Raw genomic sequence first — 18977 nt, 5'->3', positions numbered from 1 at the left:
AATTGGCATTGGCGAACTAAGTCATTCCATTTGTAAAGAAGTTACATCCAGAATTGTCACCATCATCTGACCAGCCACCAGAGACAGCCACCAGAGGAGCGACTGAGGCACCTTTTGCAGACCATCTCAACCGGTCCATTCCTTAATCTGGGATTGTGGATGCCAACCTTTAGCGAAGTGGCAGTCACCATTCAGTGCTGCTTTCTGGGTCTTTGGACTCCAGAGGAGTCAAAGCTCCCGGTAAATGAGTTGAAAGTGGCGAGTCTGGTGGTCAACACTATAGTCAGAACAAATTTTCTCAGCAGTCATGCTCTACACCTGGTAGAAATGGTCTCTTCAACAAGTAGTTTTTCAGCAGAATGTAAAATGGGAGTGAAAAAAAAGAGGGAGGGCACATTTGTTAGATACCAACATGATGGCATCTTTTTTGAACTCCAAGGGCAAGGGATCCGATGGCTTTGTTGGTAGAGTAACCTGTTCCCTCCAGTAGCAAATGGCCGTTGCAAACATGCTCCTTAATGCCAATGGGGTTTTTTTGACAGGATGAAACCATTATTAAGGCTAGAAAGCAAGTTTCAGCCAAGAATTATCACGGGGTGTGGTAGACTTGTATCTCCTGGTGTAACAAGAATTTTCCTACCCCTTTTGGGTCCGTCTTTTGCTATTTTTGGACGAGAGTCTGGCTGGTGGTTTGAGAGATGGTTCCCTGACGTTTCATGTTTCGGTCCCCTTTGTTTTCTTTCAAAGAAAACTGCCACTTTTACCAGAAGTGCAGACTTTATTAAAAGGAGTGTGATGCACATTCAACCTCCATACATCCTCCAATATCTCCTTGGGATCTTGACTTAGCAGCTCTACAGAATCCTACTTTGAACCCTTTCTGTCGGTGGCGTTAAAGTTCTTTATTTGGAAGTCAAGCCAGACCTCTGGCTTTGTCTCTTCAGCCAGGAGAGTTTTAAAGTTGTGGTTTTAAAGGTCTCCATATCTTGTCTATTGTGAAGACGGGGATGTTTTTCTGGGGTTGGGTAGGGGTGAACGATTACGAGAACTCCGACACAGACCAAACCTACAATAAAAAAAAAACGATGTCTGCAAAAAACTACAGCAATATTGAGATACTTAACTGAAAAACGACTCTGGAGATATCCAATGGCATCAGAAGGCTGACAGGACCTCCTTCCGACTGGCCAGCTATCTGGCAGTAGTGTGACACGTCAGTGCGACCTCCTACATTTAAATTTAAAGCAGCAATGTTTCAACAGTCTACCTGCGGTGTCTCGACATTGCCACTTTAAATTTACATGTAGGAAGCTCGCACTGACGTCGCACACTACTGCCGGAGAGCTGGCCAGTCGGAAGGAGGTCCTGTCAGCCTTCTGATGCCATCGGATATCTCCAGAGTCGTTTTTCAGGTAAGTCTCAATATTGCTGTCGTTTTTTTGCTGACATGGGTTTTTTTTTTTTTATTGTAAGTCTGGTCTGTGTCGGAGTTCTCGTAATCGTTGAAGCGGTTTTTCCCATTTAAAGCTTTCTTTCAACTAAGAGTAAACATCAGGTTCCAACTAAAATCAGGATACTCTGATTAGGTCTCTTCTCTCTCTGGACATTGTCAGGCCTTTGAGAATGTATGCTCCATAAGACCAATGAAGTGTGTAGGACAAACTTACATTTTGATCTGATGCACATAAGAGAGAGACCATTGCTAGGTGGATTACCTTGGTAATTTGTCTGCTTACATTGCAGCAGAGCAGCATTTTCCTGAAAGTGTGACTGCACATTCTACCAGATTGGTGAATGCTTCCTGGGCGGTACAGATCCTCTGCTGAGCAACTGTGTTGGGCAGCTACCTGGCCTTCAGCTCTCTAAGTTTTACAGATTCTACATTGTTTTAAATCAAAGTTGTCTGTTTTTAAAGGTGCGGCACAGCACAATTTCTGAGCATAACCTCCTGTAGGGGCAGCTTTTTTGTGTTCAGTGTTCCCTATAGGATGAGAAAGATGATGGTGTTTTTACTCATTTACAATCCTTTTCTGAGTCTATTGGGGGACATTGGACAACCACCTCTTTACTCTCTCATTTTAGTTCTTACATTTAATGATTTTACTGTTATTTTGATTTGTGATTGAACAGTCTTGGTTTTTTTCTGCCCCCCCCCACCCCTCTATTGTTGGCTTCCTCCTTCTATCCTTTGGGGTTTGGTTAGAATATAACAAACCAACTGCAGTCTGCAGGGGCTATAGAGGTTGGAGGAGTTTTATACTGCTAAATTTAAAGAGCCCGAAACTCAAGCTAAACCTCTCTATACCCTAGTGGGCTCCGATAAAAAGATTGAATGCAAGTTTAAAAAAAAGAAAAAATAATCCCTATATTTTGGACAAGCAATAATAATCATCCTTCTAATTGTTTCCTTAAACTATTACAGAAAACCTATCTATTTTCTCTGTGCTCTCTATAGAAGAGCATATAGCGCTTACCTATTCTAAAACTCCTACCATCTTCAGGCTTGCGGATATAGTGAGTCCTCTATAAAACCACTCGCTCAACTATGCGTCAAACTCCACATCATTTGATTTTAGTCGATTATTGCACTATTTTCAAATCCAGTGATTTTGGCAAAAATGGTAGAGGGACCTGGCTGTAGACAGAACTCTTTGGTTGCCCCCTAAGGTGACAGGAGCTTCAGAATAGGTAAGTGATTTATACACACTGTAGTATGTGTATATGGAAAACAATCACTAATATAGTATATATTTGTACAATAGACCCTTAGGGCTCATACACACAAGAAGGGAGTATAAATGGACGCTGGGTGACTCATTATTAATTGATGCAAAAAAAGTTATATTTTCCCATGTTCATGCTGCATTCTATGAAGAACATGCGGCCTGGGTACTGATCACTAGTGTGGCTGCGTCTCTTCTGTTACTCAGCTTTATCTTCCAGTAGACCTTTAACATTTATGTGCTATTATGTGAGATAAATTGCATGATGCAAATGAATGTGTGTGAGGCCAGTTACATGTACAACTTATTGGTGCCATTTATATGATGATTTAAATGGCTAATACTCTGTGTTGTCATGCAGTATTGGTCAGGAGAATTTAATTTGGCCAAAGCCTGCTGAAACAGTGGCTAACAATGCCTCTGTGGGCTATGTCAAGAAGAAATCAGCCTGACCCCCTACTCTGAAAATTGGCAACATGTAATAGTATGTGAAAATGCTATAAAAATGAGGTGGCTATTGAATTTCACAAACCTCAACCACTGATTTCATTTGTTTCATTTTTGTTTTTCTCCCTCCCCTGCTCACTCTCCCCTCCGGCTCTTTTTAGGATTTCTACCTCCTCCGGGGATGCCCCCTCCAATGACTCCAGTGTCTCTTCCTCCTCCTATATCTGGAATAAGCATCCCAACTTGTAAGTGCCTGCCTTTTGGAACATCATGGGTAATATGTGTATGTATAATACATATGTTTCTGTATTTTGATTTTAAACCATTGGAGGACTTTGAAAAGGACGTATATGGGAACATGTTTTCTATATTAATAGTCGTTCTTATGTCTGCTGCAAGACTGAAATGAAGATGTCTGCCTTGTGTTCGATGCAGACTTTCCCAGTTCAACATCTGCATTTTTTCCAGAAAATTAAACTCCCCATGACTTTTCAATAGCTCATTCAAAAAATGTGAGCTCCATTGAATTTCAGCGGAGCTTAATTGCAAGTGTGTTTGTTTTTTTTTTTAGCTTTTATGGTAATCATATGTGCAAAAGATAGACAATCTGAGGGATATACCATCAACACAAATGCAAAGGTAGTGAGGCACACTACTGCTTCCTGATAGAAAACTCTGCCTAAAGTTTAGGCTAATGTAGCAGTTAATGCAATCTGGTTCCTGCCCCATTTTAGTGCACAGCTGCCACTAAAATTGATTAGAAATACTATGTACAAGCATTATACTTTATGTAAGTGGATATGGCCTGTTAAAGTTATTTCCACATTCCTATGACTTTAAATCTGCACTATCTGCTACCACATAAATTTTTCTAACCTGGTGTTCCCCAATGGAGCCAGAGAAATCTATTTTACAGTGAGTAAAAATCTGCTTTTTTTTTTCTAACCTGGTGTAAAATGGCTGCACGTAGCACCCACCAAGGCTCCTGCAAGTGGGGAATCGCTAGCTTAGTAAGATTTGTGTAGTAGGTTATAGTTCTGCTTTAATTTGTTGCCTTGCATATGCCTTCCTGTGACTTTTACTAAACTTATAGCTTCATTTGTATTTTTTAACATATAATGTGTGTAATTAAAAGCAATGTGAAGGCTGAGCATATGCATTAAAACATCTGCAGGTGAAAAAATCCTTAATGTGTTGCTGTAATTGTCTAATTCTGGAGCCTCTAAATTAAAAAATTGTGTAGTGTTTTGGACTTAGTGGGATTTAAATGTCGTTCTCATTGATGAAATCGTTATGATTTGTATATCCAAGACTTTCAGCAGGACTTGTAGATATACTGGGAACTTTGTGAATGACATCTTTCTTTCTTAGCTACTGCAGGTGCTCCATCTAATGACTTGGATGTATCACAAGGAAATCCTTTGCCTCTTGGATCTGGAAGAGAAAATATTGAATCTGATGATAATGGAAAAGGATTTGGGCCTGCTCCACAAGGAGGGCCAAATAATGCTCCTGGGCCAATGAACCCACATCATGGTAAGTCTTTCTTACAGAGCTTTTACAAAACTTCTCCTGTGTTATCAAAACCACTGCTGAATATAACGTAATTGGCTTTAGCTGAGATGCTTTGTCAGACATGAGGGTGGTGTCACCCTGGTGCTTTTCACTCCAAATCCAGAGTAGTGTGTGATACAAATAAATTATTTCAGTATGGGGCTGTGAGTAAAATGGAGAGGATGTCACACTAGGGCTTATACAACGTTCGAAACGCAGATGACTTAAGCACTCAATACTAACAGCTTTTCATTTAAAAAGCATTACATTTGAGCAGACCCTGTCAGAGGGAGAGCTTGGCGAGCTCAAAGCTGCGAGCTGAAAAACCAAAGGGCTTTTTCAGCAGAGTTTGCAATGCTATGAATATTAGGCATGAGTGCTTCTAAAGCTGGGGAAGAGCTAGCTTGAAAAGCACCAGTGTTACACCACCCCAAAACGGCTGTTATATCATGCAAGTGTTCTTTTAAAGCAAAAGAATTGATCAGCATAAAGTTTTACATGGTATTGTGAAGTGATTAGAACGTGTCCTTTTGGTGTGAGCATAATATTTTGCTACCTGAGGTTTTAGCTGCTGTAGTGGTTATTGATGTAGTTGGTAGTGGGGTAAGCAGCATTCTTTCAGATATGTTACTGATTTTTTTTCCTGTAATTATTTGATAGTACACGAAAAATAATTGAATCATACATGACTAAAACAGTAATGTGATACATGTTCTCATGTAGACTTATAGGAATGTTATTGTCTTTGATGTAGGTTTCATAATGATCATGTCTAGTGAGCTGTGTCAGTCTGTTCGGATAGTCATAGGAAAAGGGCACTTTTGTTTTTGTATTGCAACTTATTTTCAATATTTAATGAAGAAGATTCTTACTAAAAACACGTTTCATTTAACTAAAATGGGTTACAAAATCTTCCATTGGGCTTTGTTTCCCTCCCTGATATTACCAGACTTGCTCAGTATGCTCCTTACAAGTTCAGTTTTGCTGGATGGTCATTAGATTACCCACACATTATTAGTATTATCGTTTCTTTATGTTGACACTTTACATAATGCAGCGCTGTAAATTAAGGGGGTTCATAATAGACAAATTGCATACAGTGAAATGAAACCGAAGGTAAAGATGGCCCTGCCCAAAAGAACTTACAATCTAAGAAGCGCAGGGAACAATCGATAGACAGTAGTGGGACAACAATTGTAGCTGTTGGTGCGGAAAGTGTGTGGTTACTGCACGGCAGCAGCGTTATCAGCCACCAATATTGAAGCCATTTATAACGAGTATAGCTATGGGTGGTGTGGTTCGGCTTGTATAAGGGAGACAGTGAAAGATAAAAACATGAACAATGAATTAGTCGCACTTACAGGTTTTATGGGATTAGATAACTGAAGATTAACCTTAAAGCAGCACTATTGGGTAGCTTTGATGCTGTTTTTCACAGTGCTTCATAATTCACCTCTGCTTCAGAAGAATCTACCACCCTCACCTCTCCATTGTAAAGTGGTAAACTTAAACAGGCTGCAGCATTAGGGAGCAATGCAGATTAAATGTCTGAAATTTGACAAAAGTGGTTCATAATGTTGTGGTCATGATCATCTTAATGGGAGAGGTCAGAGAAGAAAGACTTGTGTCCACTCTATATACTACATTAAACGTAACGCTTATATTGTGTTAAATTATATACCAGGAGCACTTTAAAACTTAGGCCACATACCTAAAGCTAGGTTTTGCCTAAACAGGCATGGTTTATTTTGTTGGGCTAATGCATAAGCAGCAATTTTAAGTCTGACCAATATCCCAGTGTTGATTATTTCCAAATCTTAGCATCTGAATGTTTTGGGACCATTTATGTGTGTTGTGGGCACTTTTTGATTGCTAGCCTAGTTAGTCTCCCAATTAGCTGACTGTACATATCTCACACTAGGGATTCTCACACACGTGAGAATGAGGTGGCCCGTGTAATATTACTGTTGGTACAGTAATGTCAAGGCTGATTTTTGCTCGCAGCTCTGAGCCGCGAGCAGAAGTCCGTGTTAAAATTACCGTACTAATGGTAATAGTGCGTGGGCCACCTCATTCTCACGGGTAACGCAGTCAATTGAATTCTACCATAGTTGTGGCCCATTCAAAAAGCTTGTAACAAGCTATAAACAGATCTTTCAATAAAATAGGAAGGAGCCGGGAAACGCAGGTGATAGCTTGGAGGGCTGTAAGCCCTAGGGCTGCCTGTTGCTCATCACTACTATAAATAGTAGTTCTGGCTTTAGTGCAGGCTTACAAAAAGCAACATTGATTTGGATTTATTTGTAATATCAATACTTAATCTAGAAGTGTTTACATTTTTATTGTTAATGTTCAGCGTTCGAATCTGTACATTTGATTTATAAATTCAGATAATTAACAGCTAAAGTTCAAGAAATTTTGAAGAGCAATAATTTACAATGTTTTGTTCTGCTCTCTACACAAACAGATTATAGTTATTCTTTGGCGTATAATCGAGTTTTTGTGCAAATTGTAATTGTGTAATGGATGAAAAAGGGTGACAAGAAATCTTTTAACTAATCTACATCAAATACCTAGCTACAGTGTCTATCCACCATATTGCCTTCATTTATTTAATTGTTTATTCTAGCAGTGGATTCATTTACCTCTTTTTAATGAGTCATTAACCCAAAATTAAAGAATCCTACTTTCTGCTCCCTGCTTAGGTTACATTTGAGTGCAGCATTAGACATTGGATAATCTTTTGGTTTCTAAACTTTTTTTTTCTGTTTGTACATATCTTGATGGTAACCTCTGTAGATATTAATGAGGGCATAACTGTTCTGAGTTTGAAAGATTCACAACATATAAAGAGCACTTATGAGTCCATTGAGAATCTTTCATGTGTTTTAATAGTAAATTGTACAGATTCTGTATTACAATCATATCCCACATTATAAATTGTACAGATTCTATATTACAATCATATCCCACATTATAAATTGTACAGATTCTGTATTACAATCATATCCCACATTATAAATTGTACAGATTCTGTGTTGCAATTATATTTCATATTGTTTGTGTGCAAAACTGAACAAGTAAAACCAAATGTTTTGCACTATTCACATCACCATTGTGTTATTGGAGAAAGCATTCAATGAATTTGAGAATAATTGTAGAGACAGACACATTGGACAATCACTGAAACATTGAAATATCTGTAAATGGACAGCAGTGAGCTAGATTGCATCCTTTTTAAGTTAAAACTATAGGACGCATTTTCCAATGCTACTGAAGCTTGTGTTAATGCCAAGGAAACAATCCTGTATCAAGGAAGAGGATGCAAGGAGCTTCTTTGCAGTGGTCCTGCTCCTACTGAGGCATGAGGGCCAGCATAACCAACACAATATGAACTTTTTGAGACCTCAGTCTCGTCAGAAGTCACCAGTTCAAACAGTATTATGCACTCAACAAAGCTATCGTAGGCGATACTCTTCTGAATGGAAAGGTAAGCTTCTCTCCCTGCAGAATTCATTGCAAAACCATTTTAAGATCCCCACACAATATCAAACCAGTATCTTAAGACATTAGCTATAACAGTACTTGTTAGTGGGTCTGTGGAGAATGTATTCTGTAATCCAGTGTAAGAATGTATCTGGAATTTTGCCAAGTAGGCATACAATTTGAATGTTACACCGGGACAGATCATTCATATCAATCTGAGATGCTGTTGCCACTTTATAATACTTATTAGACTTGAGGTATTGTTAATTAAATTTAATATCTGGCACATTATAAAAGAACCCCCCACCCCATTTAACATTAAGTATGATCTGATTAATGAAAGGACAATTATTTAAGGCTATGTACACATTGGTGTTTGATACACTGTTTTTATTGCTTGTTAAAATGTATATATGCTCCCATTGAGATGAATGTAAGTTTTCAGCCACGTTGATGCAAATCGGACATACTGAAATGAAACGAAACTTATTCAGTTTGCTGCGATGTTCCTCCGAACATCGCGGCTGCGCATGTTTTCCAGTACACCGTTACCTCAACATTGTGGATTTCTCCCCGCACCCCTATGGGAGTGAAGAGAAATCCACGCTGTTTCATCGCCGCGGAGTGCCTTCACGTACATTCTGGAGGCACTACGCGGCTAATTGAATATGCCTCTTAGGCATGGTGTCATATGGCACCATGCCTGTTATGTGCTTATCTTCTGTTAGTCACCTTAAACACACAATTTTAGGTTCAGTGTGTATGTAGCCTTAATCAGTCTTTACAGCGTGTGACATGTTTACATCACTAAAATGAAAGTGGAAGGCTCACATTAACAATATACCTTTATTGAGATGTATACCCTGAAGTGTTTACTAATTGGCAAATGTAGAAGACAACTAACTTCTAACTGGAAATAAGATTCCTTTGTTGGACACAACAGGTGACCTTGGACTAGCCCTAACTGATTAGGCTGCAAATCTGAAACCAGTTTCCAATACAACATATAGATACATTATGTCCATGCATTGCAGCTGAACTACAGCACCATTACACCAAGGCTTATATGTAATAATGTAACTTTAGCAGTTATGGTACTTTCCCAGAGTTTGAGTGGATTGCATGAGAATAGATGCTTTCAAGTCTTTTTAAATGCTAGTGACTGAAAGTCAGTAGGTCTTATCCATCCCACAAACATCCAGTTACACAGATTAATTAACACATTGTTTTAATGTTATTTCTAAGTATATACCTCTTAAGTGATGCAGTAACCTTTTGTAATTGTCATGACAATGGGACTCTGGAACTCTCAGTATACCCAGAAGGATGTAATTTTGCACTATGTATTGTTTTGTGTCTATAAATAAAATTTGGTTCTAAATCTGTGCGTTGTGTAATGATTATCAGTCGTGACACACTCTCCATGCGTCTGGACCAAAATATCATCCATTTACATTGTAATTCATACACTGAGCATAGAGGATCTGACATTGAGCAGTTTTGACTGTTATGGAACAGTAGCCATTCTAGGAATTGTACTTTAACTCAATCCAATGTCCATAAATATTGATTTAAAGATTATTTTATTTGTCCTAGTAGCATTTTTAAGTACAAATATGTAAATAGTTGGCTAACTGATTCTACTAATTGTATTTTCTGGTGGCAGAACACACATTGTGTTTTTCAAATGATACAATATAGGTGGGTAAGTACAAGAGGTTCCATGCCTGAAAAGTTGCTTGAAAATAAATATACGGACAGTGATGTGCCCCACTCGCTGTATTACATGAACACCATTATTTGGTGTGTGCACCATCACACTTCTCTTGGGGGTATGTTGAAAATGCTACTCTACAGTTATACTAGATACTAGTTTAGTAGAACATCTTTATGGTCTACCAGGGTGATTTGTGGAACAGTTATATGTAACCATATTAAATTGAGAATTACTGCTTGATTAAGTTCGGCCACCTAGACAACTGAGCATTAGCTAGAGCTAGCAACATATTACAATGCATAAAGTTTTACATTTTCAAAGCTGGAACTCTTACAGAGTAGTCTATAAACTACTCAACAAATAAATGATCTGCTCATTTTGTATCAAATTCAACTCCAATCAAAATTACATGTGCATAAAATAGACCCAGGTGTGTGATCTGTACTTATGTTTTAGCTAACTGACTGCACCTAATTATCCAAGTAACATTTTGTATTTTAATTCGCTTTCAGTTTCATTTTTGTGCCTACTACCTCGGTCACTTATTGGGTTAATAGCCTAGAAGGTAAACTAGATGGGAGATCTTTACACATGGAGACTGAAACTGTAGATATTTTTAAAGTGGAACTAAACCGTAAAATTATTCTCCACTCAATTTTTTTTTTTCCCCTTGCATTTGCAATCGGCCCATAATGACTATTTTTTTTTTTTATTATTTTTTTTTTTAATACATTTGAGTAGATTCCAAATCATACTGATATTGCATCTCTACACACTGCTCCATTCCCAGCTCTCATTTGAGTGTCTGCAATTCTGCGTTACCATGCTTCTCTCCTGTCTCCCTAATACTGTAATATGTCCACTACAAAATGCCATCACATTAAACATAGTGTATTAAGTATGCAGGGGAGCTCATGGATATGCTGGTCAGGAGTAGAGTATTTGTGCACATAGATATATCTGTTGCAGGTGATCCTAATGGGGGGTAGTCACTGACTTCTGGTGGGAGTGAGGTTCCACATTAACCTTTTACTATATATAGTATTGCAACACGAGGGGAGGAGTCTGGTTTACCCTTAGAACATGTAATATTATATGTAACTTGGATATTACAACAGAACTGTTTACAAGGTGAGCAATGGTTGCAATATCTTGTCCTGATACTTAATAAAATAGACATAGGAAAAAAGGAGGCTAATATACCATACTTGTATTAAAGAATAAATCGCCATAAACATCCATAGGTTGCATAAGTTACATTTCCGATATTTATTGAATTCACTGAAGGCAGTATGATGTATCATTTGAACAATTTGTTCAATAGCAATATCTGTTTACCACAGCCAGCAGAGGGAGTAAAAGCAAATCCACTGAGAATTGGAGTTCAGTTGTCTTTTAACTGTACAATGATGCACTCCTACCGCTTGCCTTTGTATTCCTGTGATGGGGAAGCTCAGAGGAGAGATGTGCATCCACAATATTACTTGTAATATTGTGGAGCGGGGAGTGCATCTCTGGATTGGTACAGGTATTGGGGGACCCAGCTTAGTGTCCTTTAGTTTTCTTGTATAATTTACCTGAGCTCGTCCTAGAACTGATTGTATTTTTTTATTCATCTCAATCTTGGATTTCATTATTTTTATTCTTTAAAGTGGTTGTTGCCCAGTTTTAATTAAATCTTTCTCCAAAAATATAGCTCTGCTACGAATGCTGCCATAATATAAATCTGTTAATAATACATATAGAAAACGCCCCCCACTGGGAACCACTCTGTTACCTAAAGTAAACATTACGGTAGCACTGTAGTGTGTTTGTTTCAGCTGTAAGGGAAATGTATGCTGCCCACACTTAGTCTCCCTGCACCGTGAGATGCTTCAATGCATGTAGGTGGGAAAGTAGACAAAGCTTTTAACAAAACCACAAAATGCTTCAAATACTTTGGTTTTAAAGGAAACTAAAAGGCTTTTCTGTTTATCATATTTTTTTTTTTTATTTTTTTTTACTACTACTTTTTTTTTTTTACCTTCACAAGCAATTACTTGGGGATCATTCATCCCCATATCTAGTTGTAGAAACAATGTTATATATGCATTTATCTCCACACACAACATTCACCTTTATATTGTCAGTTATTCATTATGAACCAGTGACGACGTAATGTATTTTGGCTCGGCCAATAGAGTGCTTGCCACCATTGTTTTAGTGATGAGTACACTTTATTAGAGGTCTGCTTTTCGTTTTTCTTTGTTTAGTTCCACTTTAAAATATTCTTGTAAGCATAGGCTGAAATTACAGCTGTTCGAGTGCAGGAGTTATACAGCAATCTTCTGAATCAAATGATTTCGTTGCTTCTAATTGATTTAACTGAAGTAAATTCTGGGAATATTAGAACATTTGGGGTTTTCAGTCACAAACTTTAACTATGGTCTGAACCATACTAAGATAACATTTACTCAAAGCATGATTCGGTGTCATGGCTTAATAACTAATGGATACAGTCTATCGAGAGGAACGTGACAGAAAATAAATCACATGCTGAAGATGGAGTGGAGGAGCAAAGTGGTCAATAGGAATGGGTAATTTATGTTTTATTTTGTAATTGCCAAGTTACTAATAACTGATTGTAAACATTAGCTTTCTTTCATCTTTCTTTTACTTCTCTCCTAAAGGGCATGTTTGTTTCAGGCTTGTCTGGGTGCTCTGTGTGTTGCGATTAGTTTTTCAAGTATAGGCATTGCCGTTTAGGATTCTTTCACAGATTTAATCGTGTCATTGTTATCTTCTATCAGTCTTACAGGGTTCTATTAGGTGATGAAGCAGCATGACCTAGTGGCAAGTGATGATGACTTTTGGTGTAGAGTATAATATAATTTTGGGTGTGGCCATGTCCAGGGAAAACAATTTTTGTTACTTAAAATAATGTGGCAGAATTGTACACAATGTAAACAATTGGGATGCAAATTGTTGACAATTAACACAAGAACCGACTAATAAAACCGCTGAAGACGTCCCCTTCTCCTAAGAGATGACACTGTAGAGAGAACTGGTTTGCAAACAACTAGGGCTTAGTCACAAAGAAATCCCATAATACTCATTGCTGAATGTTGTAGATATGAGGACTTGCCGGCTGGAGGAGCCAAGCCTCAATAAGTACAATATTGCTATGGAGCGACATCCTTGCACAGTGGCCCTCAGATTAAGGGACTTATGAAATTCTTTTGAAATCTGCAATGAAGTATTTACAGTTTTGGATGGAATTATGTAACTAGCCACAAAATTTTACCTATTCTGCTCTGATTTGGCAGGTTCCCAGATCTCCATTACTTAGCAGAGCTCCCCCCCCCTCCCCAAACTCATGGTGGGTTTTGTTGAAGACCCACTCTTGCTAAATTTTCTTGGACGTATTTTTCTTAATTCCACCCAAAACTACATTTTTAGTTTTCTGTGGAATCTGCCTTTTTAATTGCTACTTCCACTGGTCACAACTAGATATTTTAAGGTTATTTTATATTTTATTTATTTGGAACTTACATTGTAGTTTACAGCATTTTTCATAGCACCATTTCATTGTTGATATATTCAAGGGAATATTTTGCTTATGTGTAAATTTGTTTTCTTTGCACCCTATAGAATTTATACCTCAATCTGGCCCAAGTTATTGTAATGCTGCTACAAGTGAAAAATACAAGAGGGTAGATTCATCAAACCACCTAAAATGAAAAGCGGAGGTGCTGCCCATAGCAACCAATCAGATTCTGGCTATCATTACTTCAGTACACTCTAACAAATGATAACTAGACTCTGGTTGCTATGGGCAACACCTCCGCTTTAACTTTTTTTTTTTTTTTTTTTTTTTTGAAGGTTTGATAAATCTACCCCTAGGTGTGCTGTGTATTTTCTCATGTCACACAAACCTTGTTGTGGGTGTCTTCATAACCTAGCTGTACATTTTGTAAAAGCTTGAGACAAGCACTGTCCCCATGAAATGTTTTCTCCCACTGGTTTAGCTTTTTTTATTTGCAATGTGAAACAACATTGGTTCAACAACAGTAGTTACCCAGGTTAATAAATTCTAAGTTGGTGAAGACGTTGCAAATTGCTGGAGCGATGTGACACTGGAAGCTGTCCCATCTGCTTTGATCTGTTCAGCCTGATGTGTTGTGGTGTTTTAGCAAAACTACCCTGATGGTGCTCTTTTGTGAGCCTAAATAAATTGGTCACCTCTATTGGAATATCCGATGGGGATCAATCACTATTGTGCAATTATCTAATCACACTCCATGGGCTTATTGATTCTTCTTTAAATAGGGCTAAACAATCCCTAACTATTACATCTAATCCAGCCAAGCAATGAGTGATGGACGTCATAGTGTAGTATAGATTTGGTATATCTATTAGGAGGAGGGGCTGGGATACTTCACGTGAGTTTTACAAATCGTGTTAAAGTATGGGCAGAATTCAGGAAGTTTGTGACTTCTCATGCTATTCCTTGCCCATATAATAAAGATAATCTATGCTGCCAAATGAGACTTATCTTTTCTTGGGGGAAGGAAGCTATTTAATTGTAATTCTATAGAAATAGCCATTTCAAACAAAGCCAAGCTGCATGAATATACAATTATGGTCATTAAGATAAATGCAAAAGACCTTCTTTCATGAACGAGTTTGATAAATATGGGGTTGTGTTGGATTGCCGTAGTGCATGGCTACCAACAACAGAAACAATGGTGAGACGGACCTTGGTCGCACATTGAATAATGCTTGGTAAGATTGAAGGGACCTGAGCATGATATAAATGGCTTGCTGCAGAGTAATAGGTAGACCTTTTTATATAATTTCATATATTTCTTTTGTAATCCCATCATGTTTGAAAAAGTGTGTTCAACGGATTGACTACTAAAACACAGCATGTTTTACATATTTACATTATGCCACATTAATCCCAATTACTTACACTTAGGGTACAGTTCAGGTGTTTCATTAGTACCTAGTAGGCTGGAATCATGTCTGCATGAGATCAAGGAAAATTGGCTTGGACAGGGAGTTTATTTTAAATGTTAAAACACTGTTCTTTAAATCAGTTGGGTTTTTTCTTTCTGCAAACCTGTATGGTAAGTACATTTTACTAGCACATTACTATCTGGCCGCTCAACTGTAAACCTTTAAACAATACATGTGGAACATTTAATGTAACACCTATCGCCTGTTTCCAACATCAGTTCTGCAAAATTCTGTTGCGTTTATTAGAATATTTCTATTTTCCCTGTTTCTACAACTATGAACTTTGAATTGGCAAAGACAAATCAGCAAGTTGCACTGGTGGTTTTAATAGATCATTGATTACAAAGACTAATAACTTCTCATCTTTAATGGTGGTTTAAATTATGATCTTAAACTTGTGGAAACCATTCCCATTTCGTCACTTGGCATATGCCCACAGTTTTCTTCTGCACTGTTTTTGGGAAGTAATAAGTGCCAGAACACCAAACAATATTAAAATGGAAGCCCGTCTTCATGTCCTTATGCATCTGGGGTAAAGAAGAATTTAAACCAGCTTTGATTGTGATAGGTTAAGACATTGTTCTGATATGAACTACTGTATTCACAAGTACATATAAATGCCATAACATTAAAGAAAGTAGCATTGAAGTTGGTATTTAAAATTTTTTGTCAGTCTACATTGCGTTTGTTGCCGTTTTATAGCCAATAATCCTGACAATGCAGTCTGTGTCTTAACTAATGGATCATGGAGGCAGTAGCCACTTCATATACTGCCACTAAGGTTTGTTTTATTCTTGTTTTTTATATGCTTACAAAATGTACATGGTTTTGCTGCAACGTGATTTCAGCAGGAGGAGTGTCCTTCCGTCCTCTTAGACCTTAATCACTGTTTACAGTCCTTAATAAATCCCCTAGCTTCCCAATAATAGAACTTAGGTGGGAGAACTTACCCTGTAACCCCGCTGTTTGCGCTATTTAACAAAGTCCATGGCACTTGCAAGTAGTCAGGACTTCTACTGAGAACATACCCACTTATGTTCTATTATCGGGGAAAAAAAAGCTTAATCCATACAGAGGTTTATGTGGGGAAAGCTTTCATTTTAGGGTAGGTGTTTTAACTTCAGAAACTAAAGTACTTGGCAGTCACACAATTTACATTACAAAAAACTCTTTTTATAGTAGGATCATTTTCACTCAAGACACGTGTGCCCTGTTGCGTAACCTGTTAATTCTTTGTACTTTAGTGTGTCTTCATTAACTTTCTACAGAGGCAGATATATGAATGGTTAACAAGTTTAATGTTATCGCTATGGTTTTTTGAATAATGATCAGTATTGGCAAAAACACACCCAGACTAAAGCCTTTGTTACCAATAGATCATACATATTGTACGCTTTCCTTTGTTATATACTGAGTAGCTCAATTCACCTGCCCTTTATGATTGCACCACTACCTAAAAATATTTTTTTTTACGAAGGTGCCCATTTCACTAGACTGAGCCCTGGGACTGCTCTGTGCACCTTCTGCAAAAAAAAAGTGAATGGGGCAGTGATTGCAAGCAAGATATTTGGGTTTGTGATTGATCCTTCAGTTCTCATTTCCTTTCCCCACCATTTTAAAGAGGTGAATGGAACAGGTTAGTTCTGTATTACAGCACTGGCAAAGCCCGGGGGGAAACTAGGAAATTAAAAAAAAAAATTAAAAAAACACTGTATAAAACAATCGGTGGTAGTGATATCAGCGATTTACAAACCTCCAACGACACTTACCCCGACATGTTCATCGCTAAGCTGTCCTTCCCTGACAGACTGGTAATCCAGAGTGTTTGAAAAAGTGACCTCCAAGAATTGTGAGCAATGAACATCCAGGCCCCACAAAATGACCTTCCTTTCAAGGGTGACACGGGGTAAGTGTTGGGAGTTTTGCTGATATGACTACCACCGGTTATTTTATACAGTGGTCATTTTATATAGAGTTCCTTTTTTTTTTTTTTTTTTTTATTCCCTAGTTTTGTTTTTTTTTTTCCCCCTCTGCTTTGCCAGTGCTGTAATACAAAACCAGACCATTCCATTCACCACTATAAAATGGTGGGGAAAGGAAATGGGAACTGAAAGATCAATCACAAAGGAGTACTTTTCAGATTTTGTTATTCATGCACTTTGCTTCCTAGTGGTTGATTGGTTTTCAGGCTAAAATGTTTTGAAATTTACAGGGGGATTAATTGGGTTTTTATTTTTTAAGGTCAGTAAATGGATATATCACTACTCCCCAAATTCACTCTGTCATATTGCTGGCTCTGATAGGTTTTTCACAAACGATTTGTAGATTGTTTCGTTTGTTTTACACAACACTTTTAAATAGTAGAAATGTTAGATATGGATGGGGTAAGTGGTTTCTTTGCTCTAATTCCGGATCAATAGTGAAGCCACCACTCCTGTTTATGGACGCAACAAATCATTCCAGAAATGGTGCAGTGGGATGACAGTCGCCACTTGTGAGATGGATGCTCCAAGAATCCAGCTGATTTCGCCACACTAATGTGTGAACATTTAAATTAGAAATTGCTCTCTCCTTAAAAAACATATCTTCCAATGTATTCCTTTTAAGGAACTGGATATATCTTGTGTTCTAGAAGCATACATTAATGAATAAGGGCCATACAATTATAGACAAAAAGCTCATTAAACACTGATCTTGGTCATTTGTATTCAGTGACACAAGGCTAGAGGCAATGCGGTTTTCCCATAGGTTATGTTTTTAGCAGCTAGATCCATGCAATTCTACAGTAAACATCTGTTAGCAAATATGACCATAAGTTATTTTATTTTATTTTTCTATAAAAAAAAAAAAACAAACGTATTTACACTGTTCACATTCGAATGATCTTTGTCCAGTGACGTCTACTGTATGGAATGAGTTTTCATAAACATTATAATTTGTTTTAGAACACATTTCTAACAAATTCCGTTTTAGTCCTTTACAAATCGTTTTATAACATTACATATCAGCTGACCACTTTTGACACAACAAAAATAGTGGAATCAGTGTTACTATGATTAACAATTGTAAAAGCTACCTTTCTGTGTTCATTTTGTAGGTATGTACTCTCAACCTCCTTTTTCTATGTCATCTTATGTGATTTATCAAGCATTCTAGTTTCAAAAAAATAGCACTGTAGATGGAGGAGAAAAAAGTACACAGATCCTTGTCTAATACTACTCAAAATATGTAGGGAAACATTAAATTGCACACCCCATAGGCATATTTTTACCAGTTTTATCTTGTATATAACTTACAATTTTGTATGTAAGATTAAAATACTGGTAATTTTTAGTCAGGTGCATTTCAATCTCCATATTTCTTTATGCACACTGTGCTATTGTAATGGAAATCTTACGTATTAATAAGCAAAAGAACATGACTACAGAAGACACATTATGACAGGCCTGTCCAACCTGCGGCCCTCCAGATGTTGTGAAACTACAAGCCCCAGCATGCTTTGCCAGTAGACAACCTGTTGATAGCTGGAAGGGTATGCTGGGACTTGTAGTTTCACAACATCTGGAGTCCCGCAGGTTGGATAGGCCTGCATTATGAAGTGCCTTTTTTAATTGCTTTAACAAAGCAACAACACATACAGACCTCTGCCATGAACAGTCACTAATGATATGATTGGGTGAAGTAAGCAGTTCTGTATAGAGTCTAGAGCCGAAGGGGCACAAACCATCGTTCATTTTGGATTACAGAATCTGTGGTTCTCTGATACTCTAATATGCAATACATTTTATTGCAAATCGGCTCTTGGAGTCCCAGAAGATTGACGCTCTGATACTTGGGAACCCAGCTATTAATGGTTGAGCAGCACTGGTCTAGAGTGCACCCTCTCTGGAGGACCCTGCACTTCTCACAGGTATTGTAAGTGTTATTTGTGCGATTGGTCAGGGTTTCAACACGGAGCCGCAGACACTACAATAAGATCATGTAGGTGATAATAGACCAGGAGCCATATTATGGTTGCGTATACACACACTTTACAATTATACAGCCCT

General features: G+C 37.8%; 2 protein-coding genes across 3 annotated transcripts in view; one reads left to right on the top strand and one right to left on the bottom strand.

Annotated features, from left to right (window-relative positions):
- The window catches only part of HUNK (hormonally up-regulated Neu-associated kinase), a 204467-nt gene that overhangs the window by 153836 nt on the left and 31654 nt on the right, over positions 1-18977 (bottom strand). The window lies entirely within an intron of this gene.
- The window catches only part of SCAF4 (SR-related CTD associated factor 4), a 69490-nt gene that overhangs the window by 38109 nt on the left and 12404 nt on the right, over positions 1-18977 (top strand). For both annotated transcript variants that reach the window (XM_075197157.1, XM_075197156.1), the window contains exons 18-19: positions 3332-3415; positions 4542-4706. In XM_075197157.1, coding sequence (XP_075053258.1) covers positions 3332-3415; positions 4542-4706 — 249 coding nt within the window. The remainder of the gene's footprint in view (positions 1-3331; positions 3416-4541; positions 4707-18977) is intronic.

This window comes from Mixophyes fleayi, chromosome 2, assembly GCF_038048845.1.
Source record: "Mixophyes fleayi isolate aMixFle1 chromosome 2, aMixFle1.hap1, whole genome shotgun sequence".
Classification (NCBI taxonomy): Eukaryota; Metazoa; Chordata; class Amphibia; order Anura; family Limnodynastidae; genus Mixophyes; species Mixophyes fleayi.
This window is presented reverse-complemented; position numbering and strand designations above follow the sequence as displayed.